Here is a 10,291-nt window from a genome sequence, read left to right as displayed (position 1 = left end):
CAGTCAGTACCTGGATGGGAGACCACATGGGAAAGCTAGGTTGCTGCCGGAAGTAGTGTAAGTGAGGCCAGCAGGGGGCGCTAAACCTGTGGTCTGTGTGGATCCTAATGCTCCAGTATAGTGACGGGTACTCTGTACTGCTCAGTGAGCGCCGTCTTTCGGATGAGACGTTAAACCGAGGTCCCGACTCTCTGTGGTCATTAAAAAACCCAGGATGTCCTTAGATAAAGAGTAGGTTTAACCCCGGCATTCTGGCTAAATCTGTCATTGGCATATCATCACTCTCTCTCCTCTTTCCTCCTCTCCACCAATCAGGTCTGGCACATAATGGCTGCCGTCGCGTCATCCAGGTGGATGCTGCACACTGGTGGTGGATGAGGAGATCCCCCACCCATTGTGTAAAGCGCTTTGAGTGGCCAGAAAAGCGCTATATAAATGTAGGGAATAATTATTATTATGAAGGTATTGTTGTCTGTTTGCTTAGCTCACCTCTTCATGTCTTGAAATGTCAGTGGTTCGTTCACGTTACACTGACAGTCACATATAATCTTAACCAATGTGCACAGTCTGAGCCGATAGGAGCCATGATAATTAGTTCACCTTTCGAATCTTCTGGTTCTTGAGTTGTTCGTTCATCACGTGACAGAATGACTCAATCCCGAGGACTCGAGAGTTGAACGGATTAATTCTTTTTTTGGCTCTAAATGCATATGATTGGCCTGTGAGAAACTAATGACTCAGACCCGATAGAAGACTCGATAGATGAATGGATCAATTCTTTTTCTGGCTCTAAACACATATGATTGGCTTTTGCCTTTCCGCGATGAACGACTCAAAAGATTTGAAATGAACTATACCACCTGCACAAATGTGCGAATTGGTAGATGAACGAATCACTCCCTGAAAAGATTCCAGAGTCTTATTGAAGGTTCATTCAAAATGAATGCTTTGAGTTACATAACACACCAGTGCTCCAATGGTTTTGTAAAAAAAAAAAAAAAAAAAAAAAAAAAAACTGGGTTGTTTCATTGTTATTTTTAATAGAATATGCACAAACACAACCATTGAGTTAAAGTTGGATTTGTCCATATTTAATAAAAAAATTACTTATTTTTGTAGCTCCTAAAAATCTTCATAATTATTTCCTATTGACAAATTGAATCTTAATTTAAACATTGGAGTTGTTTCAAAGCACCAAGAATAGTGAATTAAAAAAATTTCACATTTTGCTCACAAAAACATTATGCAATTCTTGTTAGTTTGAAAATGAACATCTTTCACTCCAGTACACAATATTTTCTTCAAATTAGTTCTCCTCAAATGTGCTCTTCAATCATAAATGCATCTGGAGTGTCTGAAAGTGTTGTAATTTTATTAAAGGCCAGACTCTCACCTGTAGGAGGAGCTATGGCTCGTAACATGAACTACATTAGGAGCAGTGGAGATCAGAGATATTTCCATTCTGTCCTTATCGACAGTCCATATGAGCCATTTAGGACAGTTTCAATGTGGTGGATTGAAAAAAGACAAAGTGTACTGAAATATGCGCACGTCTTTTGCTTTCAGAAGGTTGCAGAACACGTTTCTTCATCTTAGTTTGAATGCACATCAAGCAGCATCTATGAGGTTGCATGCAGCAGAGCGGGGAGAGGGAGCAGATAGAGGGAGAGATAAAGAGAGAGAAAGTGAGTGTTTGCATGTGTGTGTGAGAGAGCGGGGGGAGCAAAGAGGAAAAGAGAGAGAGAGAGAGAGAGAGAGAGAGTGAGACAAAGAAAGAAAGAGAGAGAGAGAGAGAGAGAGCAAACACAAGGATTGCAGGCTTGACATATACATATTCGCAGTGAACAAACAGAAATCCTAATGCCAGAGAAAGACAGACGAAGCCAGTGAGAGAAGAAGGTCACCTCTAGAGCAGTGAAGGCAAGGTACGTCAGCTTCACACTGTTTGTTGTGAGTATAAAGTCAGAGCTAAGTTAGGTTTCTTCTCTATTGAATGTTGAATGCATGACTTCAATTGTCAATGAAATGTATTTAAAAGGCTTTCTGATGCACGCTCTTCTGATAAGACTTGTTTGCCGAATTATATCTGCAAATTTGTGCCCTACACAGGGGGGTCAAACCTGAAGCCCGAACTCTGGAAGTCTGAAGTCCGGAAATGGGAATTCGGGAGATCCTACTTTGAACTGAAGAAAACATTTTGAAGCGACACCATTGAAAGACAACTGGGATCACAGCAATTCTAAGGGTCACAATGGAGAAGCTGTCTGAAAAAGATAAGGGTCTCATCCGGGACAGCTGGGAGAGTCTGGGGAAGAACAAGGTGCCACATGGAATCGTTTTGTTCACGAGGTACTGTATCCATCACGCTGCATGCACTGTTAAACTCTTTCGCATTCAGGATAATGTCATTCAAATCAGCCTGCGTGTTTATTCAGAAAGTTATGCAGTGTACATCTTCAGAGCATTTGATTAATTAGATTTGATTGAGATTGGGACATTTGTCAAAAATTCTAATTTCATACAAGTAATGCATTCTTAAAACAATGACATTTCGTGCAAATAAAGGAAATATTACAAACAGTAATAGGCAGTCAAATTGCATTGCATTTCATAACTCAATAAGTTTACTTGTCATGAAGGTGTAGCAAATTGGCAAGCAAAGTACAGCGTAAGCTTTTTTAATCCATCAAACATTCCCTATCAGTCTCCCGCTGTCTGTTCATCTAACCGCAGCTCAGTGAGAGGCTTGACTTGTTGCTTGGCGACAGGGAGCAGCAAGAGCATTTTCATCAGAATCACCTTCTCAGAGGAAGGATGCTACCAAGTATTCCTCTTCAAACTCGCGGGGAAGGATGAAAAGGATTTTCTTTCAAAACTTGATAGCTACAGAAGAAAAGGGATGCACACAGTTCAGTGTTCTTTTCAAGGCTAAATGTCTCATATCGCACCATTTCGTTTTTCTTCATGTTATAGAAACAGGAAATAACCATAACCAAGATCCAGGCCTGTGACTGGTTTGTGTAACATTTCTTGATAGGTTATTTGAGCTGGATCCTGCACTACTCACTCTCTTCAGCTACAGCACAAATTGTGGCGATGCACCTGAATGTCTCTCCAGCCCAGAGTTCCTCGAGCACGTCACCAAGGTGAGCCCTGAGGTCAAACGTAACTACTTTTGGGGCGATTCTCAGTATGTGTTCTAATGAAATCTTGCCTGCTCGTGTTCTTCTTGTTCTACATTATCAACTACTGCAAAAGTTAGATCCCATGACTAAGAGAAACCAGGTATCAAGAATACATGGCAGTACCTAGATGGGTTCTTAGCATGGAGGATGCATTAAATGCTGATTTAAGATAATTATTTAGAAATCCAGGGGTAGATTCTTGCTGCAAGCTCACAAATGTGATGCCTTGTGGAACTACTAATTTAGTTTATTATAAGAGATGGGGCGATGCGGTGGCCCAGTAGGTAGTGCTGTCGCCACACAGCAAGAAGGTTACTGGTGTGAGCCTTGGCTGGGTCAGTTGGCGTTTCTGTTCTCCCAGCGTTCGCGTGGGTTTCCTCCAGGTGCTCCAGTTTCCCCCACAGTCCAAAAACATGTGGTACAGGTGAATTGGGTTAGCTAAAATGCCCGTAGTGTATGAGTGTGAATGAGTGTGTATGGATGTTTCCCAAAGATGGGTTGCAGCTGGAAGGGTGCGTAAAACATGTGCTGGATAAATTGGCAGTTCATTTTGCTGTGGCGACCCTAGATTAATAAAGGGACTAAGCCGAAAAGAAAATGAATAAATGAATGAATATAAGGCATGGAGAAAACCTGCAGAACTTGTTGAGCAACAGCAATCAATAATATCAGCACATTTTAATTCTCACAGAGATGCCTCTGTGTTTTGTGTCCTTCCAAGGTTGCCAAGAAAATCCGGTCTCAAAGAGACCACATCGTTCTTTGCAGTCTTAAAATTAGGAAACAGGTAGCATTACATACCAAACATTTAGCATAAGGTGTAGCAATCTTGATTTAATTGAGTAAATGGGTCAAATTGGTAAGTTGATGGTTCAGTGCTCAGGGGCAAGTGTCATGCCTAAATTATTCTATACTTTAGTGTAAAAAGGTTTTTCATATTATTAAAATGGTCCTTAGACTAAGAAAAAACAAAACGAAAGGTTCTTTGGGTAACCCAAAATATTCCATTGTAGTTCAAATGTTAGTTATTGCCCTGGAAAGTGGAGGACAATAGTTATTGCCCTGAAAAGTGGAGGACAATAGTTATTGCCCTAAAAAGTGGAGGACATCACATGTTTTTTGCAGGATATTTTTGATTCCAGATTAAAAGAAGAATTTTTAATTCAAAGGTATTAAAGTTCTTAGGAAATGACTAATAATTACAGTTACACTAACTACCCTTAACACTAATGAGTTCATCTGAAGATGCTGCAAACACTGTTGTGCAAATCTTTGTTTTTAAATGTAGAAAACATCAGCCAGTTTCCTGTGAGCAGGGGCCAGGGGGCTAGAGCAGGGAAAACTATGTAGAACGTCAATTGGAACACAATTTCTTCATAGAGCTCTCTTCTAATGAGCTAAATAACGTTTGTTGAACAAGAGAAACCTGCAAAATGTGCAGAGAGTGTTATTGCAAAGACCAGGATTGCGAACTGCTGCCATAGAGCAGAGTTATGTAAATGTACAGTACCACAATGTTACACTCCTGTTGCGTTTAGATCCAACTTAAATATAAAAACTCACCTGCTTGCTTTATTAGCTTGTTCAGGTGTGGTTAATTAAGATTGTCTGGAACTCTACAGGGCTGTGTTTCTCTAGGACAGTGGTGATCAACCCTGCTCCTGGAGATCGACCTTCCTGCAAAGTTCAGCTTAAACCCTGATCAAACACACCTGAACCAATTAATTAGGACCTGAACAGCACTTGATAATTACAGGCAGGTGTGTTTGATATGGGTTGCAACTGAAATCTGCAGGAAGGTCGATCGCAAGGAACAGGCTTGGTCACGCCTGCTCTAGGACCAAACATACCTACTTCTGCTAGACAGTGACATAGTTTTTTTTTAGGACAAGTGTGTCTCATACCTCTCCTAAGTGGAGAAACCCTTTCTGCAGAGCTCAACAAACCTGGAACAGAATCTGATTTCATAGGATTACTCAAGTCATACTAGCACAAGCAAATGTCTTAATGGATTTGGTTGAAGGTTAAAGCAAAAATACTTCTTAAAGGAGGTATACCTTCCTCCTGAAGGACTTAAATTGCTGGATCACACGGATTTAACTATGGAACAAGCTGAATATATCAGCACTGTAACCCCTCTGTAAGTAAGTTTGACAGCCTTGCTCTACAACAGGCGTGCCCAATCCTTCTCCTGGAGACCTACAGTGCCTTCCTGCAGAGTTTAGCTCCAAATCTGATCAAACAAAATTAAACCAACTAAGTTGGATCTGAAGGAGCACTTGGTAATTAAAGACAGGTGTGTTTGATCAATGTTGCAACTGAACTCTGTGGGAAGGTAGATCTCCAGGAACAGGATTGGGCACCTCTACAGGAAGATGATTTTCCAGGAAATAACCCCTCTAGTGTAGTCAAATAAGTTTCTTTTACTTGACTAACTTTGGCCCAAGTGCAATCCCAGATAAATATGTTCATCTCAGCTCAAGTGGTTGTATATCTGTCCAGGTGATGTTAGTGATTGATGCAGCTGTGAGCCATCTTGATGACCTACACACACTGGAGGACTTCTTGTTGAACCTGGGAAGGAAGCACCAAGCAGTTGGAGTGAATACGCAGTCCTTCGCTGTGAGTACACTTTGCTTGCAAGTTCCAGTCATCATTAGCTAGTCATCTGTGATGATGGAAATTGCATATTGCAGCTGTAACTCTCAAATGTCAAAGATGACAATGAGATTGACAGTTGTGTCACAGTGAATTTTCAGACTATCAGGTGATTGATTTGATTCTTTCACGTTTTCATCAGTTGGTTGGAGAGTCCTTGCTCTATATGCTACAGTCCAGTTTGGGACCAGCCTACACAACATCTCTGCGCCAGGCCTGGCTCACCATGTACAGCATTGTGGTGTCAGCCATGACTCGAGGCTGGGCCAAAAATGGTGAACACAAGTCCAACTGAGCAGGAAGTAGATGTGAGATTCACTCTGGAACATCTTATTGCTATTGAGGTCACCAGATGTAACTTCTCAAAAAATGTTTTTAAAGAGTGAGGGGCTCGGACCGCTGAAGGGAAAATCTATTCAAATGAGTTGTGTTTTGGCTCATTCTATAATCCTAACTTTGGTAACTTGGTCAGATTAAGGACTAAGAAGGTGGTTAGGGATAACGAAGCCTAGGAGGTTGAAGTAAGTCCAGGATATAGATGGTTAATGGTTGAAACTTCAAAAGCAAAGTTTGCTTTGTATATATAGTAATGACTAAGTACATATAGTAATGACTAAATGTATTTCTTCAAGCTATCTTAAATGACTGTCTTGATGTATTGATGTTTCATGTGAGCGTAAAACAGAGGTTTGACTATGCACATGTAAGCTTGGTCATCTTGAAGGGATTGTTTTATTTTGAAGGCATTTAAAGCCACTACAACTTCACTTTAACCCTAAATTACATTTAATTCATTCTATAATCCACGCCTGCGCTGTGCTAGGTTACGTTTACTGTAAGTTCAGTAAATTATCAACTATAGTATTTGGCAGTATGGTCTGAATGATAAAGACAAAGTCAATAAGCAATCAGTAGCCCTGTTTTAATGCCATTTATATGTCCGTGTGAAATTTTGCCTGCCACATTCTTCAACCATTATCAGAACTTCTGGCGATGAAAGTAAATGACGAGAACTGTTACATCCGAAATAGCTTTTGGAATTTTTTAGACTGTTAATTTATGAAGCTGTGCCATGTCATAAGTTTACATTTCCATTGTATGGGATTATATTCAAAGCAGTCTACTCCCGAGGCTTACTTATGAAAGACTTGCGTAGACTGTTACTTAACATAAAGTGACTGTTATATCATAGTAACTGGAAGATTTATTCACTTATTTAGAAGTGTAGATAGTCAAAAATTGTTTATGCTAAATGATTTGCTCCACTGGGTGTTAAAAATAGAGATTTTTATGTCAAAATGTAGTTTATCACTGGGTTCGGTTAGCAATCTTTCTGAACAATATTTTTTAAAAATAGTAAATCATATTAGATGGCTTATTCTATAACCTTAAGCTATAAGTTAAGAACATACATGCTCTTATCTAAGATAAGAATATCTGTTGCCATAATTATGAGCTATAGAAAACATTAAAAGCGATGATAACCTTTTTGCTGCTATCATTATAAATTCAATAGCTTTGTAGAAATGCTGCTCTCTTTATATACGAGAGATGTTTCTACATTTCAATGTTTCAGGCCAAGTATTTTAAAGTGTGTAGAACTGTCACAGATATTGAAACTGCTGGTATGTTATGTTTTACATGTTAATTTATATATAGCAGTACCTACTTTATAGCCTTGTTTTGTATATTACGATGTATGTGGATTGGTTATTTAATTTTATGCATTGCTTAACAGTGCACTGACTGTTTTTGTGTGTAAAACGTTTCTATTTTTTTCCTCTCTCAAAGACGTAACCTCTGAGATGTCTGTCTTTATGGAATGATCAGCTTATTAGTATTAAGTATCTTTTAAAAAAGGTGCAATGATTACAATATTTTCAAGTGAAAGTGTTCTTTTGTGATAATCTCTGTTTATTGACTATTGAAGTATATTGTATTTGTAGTGTTTTCACTTGATATTCTGTGACTAAATCGTTTCAATGTCTACCTCACTGAAGCAGCTGATATTAAACAGCGATGTTACGACCTGGTTCCTCAGTTACCAAAAAGATGATATTTCAGTTACACTGTACATCCTGTTTCCTCCGCCAATCACCAGTCAAACTAGAATCAGGATCAGGCTCTATGTAAACACATGCATTTCAAACCTATTTGTAATAAATGACACAAATAAAGTATATCTTACATATGGCTCTCTGCTGGAAATTAATTTACTGATTTTCCATTTCAACATGTTGGATCTCTCTATAAACCTCCTTGTCATATTTATAGCATTATGAGTCAGTTTTAGAACACAGTGGCATGTTTTAATGAGGAAAAAGTTAACTGCCATATGTCATTAAAGCTCATATATAGTGACAATTTTACATGGCTAATTCTTAGGGAACTTGATCCCTATCCGTGTATTCACTATAAAGCAATAAAAATCACCATATTATAGATATTAGGACAGTAATTGATGATGTGATTTTATAAAAATACACTATATATATGTTTCTTTCATCTAATGTTAATTTGGGTGACAATTGTTACATTTATATAACAAGTGTTTCGATTTAGTTACACTTTTACTGTCTTTTCCCTATCTGGGAGAGTTACGGTGGGAAGAAGCTCCAAAGACCCATACCACCCAACGAGGGTGACGCAATGAGGGTAAATCAGTGATGGTTTGTGCTAGAATATCATGGCATTCCCTCAGCTCAATGCTTGTGCTAGACAAGTGCGTCACTGTTCAGGTCTACTGAACCATTCTGGAGGACCATGTGCATTCAATGTACCATTCAACATTGTATCCTGAACCCGGTGCTATGTATCATTGTGATAGTGCACCAATACACACAGCAGGAGTGGTGACAGTGTGGTTTGATTAACATTAAAAGGAAAGTTGAACATCACCCATGGCCTGCACAGTCACCAGATTTAAATATTAGTGAGCCACTTTGGGGTGTTTTGAAGAATTGAGTCAGGAAATGTTTATCTCCACCAGCATCACGTAATGACCTGGTCACTATTCTTCAGAAAGAATGGCTCAAAATCGCTCTGGCCACTGTGCAGGACTTGTATCTGTCATTCTCAAGATGAACTGATGCTCTGTTGGCTGCAAAAAAGGTACTACACTATACTAATGAATTATTGTTGTCTAAAACCAGGCGTTTCAGTCTCATCGTCCAACTCTTGTATATATAATCCTCAAAACAACAGCCAAAAAGTTCTGGCAACCCATTACACTGCAAAAAATTATTTTCTTACTTCGATTTTTTTGTCTTATATATATATAATATACACACACACACACACACACACACACACACACACACACACACACACATATATATATATATATATATATATATATATATATATATATATATATATATATATATATATATATATATATAGAAGAAAAGAAATAACAAAATTAAATAAAATAAATATCAAAAAAACTTAATCAACAAGAATTATTCTAGATAAATAAATACTCTTAATTCAAACTGAAAACAAGACTATTGTGCTTGTTTTAAAGCAAAATGACTAATATGACCATCTACTATTCACATTGTATTCTGATTGTAAGAGTTTGAATTCCAAGCTAATTTAATTGTTTCCTGTACTTGTGAATGATGGGTTTTCTGTTTAATTATACTTCTAAATTGCATTAAGGGCTATTGACTTCTCCAACAGCTTTTGTTGTAAAACATTTGTTTAGTAGATAAAAATAGAATATTGTCTGTGTTGGTATAAGAAAATAGGCACACTGCAAAAAGGCTTTTTTTACTTAGAGTTTTGTCTTCTTTTTAGTCCAAATATCTAAACATTCCTTAATCATGAAGAATTTTATAGATAAGCAAAACTTACTGTCTTGTTTTAGGAAATAATATGCCAAATTAGGTGATTTTTTTCTCAAAACAAGCAAAACAATCTGCCAATGGGGTAAGCGAAATGCAGTTTTGCCTCAGTGCAGTCCTACAGTATTTATCTAAAACAACAACAATAATAACAAGAGATAAAAAGATAAAATGGCAACAATAATCAATCATTAAAAGAATAACAATGCATTACTAAAAGTGCATATGATGTGCGTATAAAGTGGCAAGTGCATTTTCTAGCAGCAGGTTAAAATGTGAGTTAGATTAAAATGATTTTGGCCAGAAACACCCTCGATTTAATGTCCATTCATTATTGCAACAGCCCTTGGAAATGTACTATTTATTAATCTGCTTGTTTTAGCTTGTATGGTCCAATATCGTCTCCCTGAAGGTAACATTTGAAATAGATGGTATGCTGGATGAGACGAGTCCTTCAGGATGCTGCATGCTCTGCTGTAGCAGTGGGTCTTAAACAACTTCTCTAAGGAGGGAAGAGTGCAGCCGATGATATTGTGCGCTGTGTTGACAATCCTTTGGAGAGCAGCTTTTTCATGGGCTTTTTCATGGGCAGCTTTTTCA

General features: G+C 38.1%; 1 protein-coding gene across 2 annotated transcripts; it reads left to right on the top strand.

Moving 5' to 3' along the window:
* The first annotated feature begins 1,850 nt into the window (after positions 1-1,850).
* On the top strand, positions 1,851-8,036 carry ngb (neuroglobin). 2 transcript variants are annotated; one of them, XM_021467082.3, is made up of 5 exons: positions 1,851-1,950; positions 2,110-2,349; positions 3,038-3,146; positions 5,688-5,807; positions 5,986-8,036. In XM_021467082.3, the coding sequence occupies exons 2-5, from the start codon at positions 2,252-2,254 to the stop codon at positions 6,136-6,138; spliced, it is 480 nt and encodes a 159-aa protein (XP_021322757.1). In that variant the 5' UTR covers positions 1,851-1,950; positions 2,110-2,251; the 3' UTR covers positions 6,139-8,036.
* The last annotated feature ends 2,255 nt before the right edge of the window (positions 8,037-10,291 follow it).

The sequence above is a fragment of the Danio rerio genome, chromosome 17 (assembly GCF_049306965.1).
Source record: "Danio rerio strain Tuebingen ecotype United States chromosome 17, GRCz12tu, whole genome shotgun sequence".
Classification (NCBI taxonomy): Eukaryota; Metazoa; Chordata; class Actinopteri; order Cypriniformes; family Danionidae; genus Danio; species Danio rerio.
The sequence above is the reverse complement of the archived record's forward strand: the minus strand, read 5'-3'. Positions and strand labels throughout refer to the sequence as shown.

Excerpts from the sequence above, each read along its gene's own strand:
- ngb (XM_021467082.3), top strand. The coding sequence starts at position 2,252 with ATGGAGAAGCTGTCTGAAAAAGATAAGGGTCTCATCCGGGACAGCTGG. Across the intron at positions 2,350-3,037 it reads GGAATCGTTTTGTTCACGAG|GTTATTTGAGCTGGATCCTG; the intron begins GTACTGTATCCA and ends ATTTCTTGATAG. Across the intron at positions 5,808-5,985 it reads TGAATACGCAGTCCTTCGCT|TTGGTTGGAGAGTCCTTGCT; the intron begins GTGAGTACACTT and ends CGTTTTCATCAG.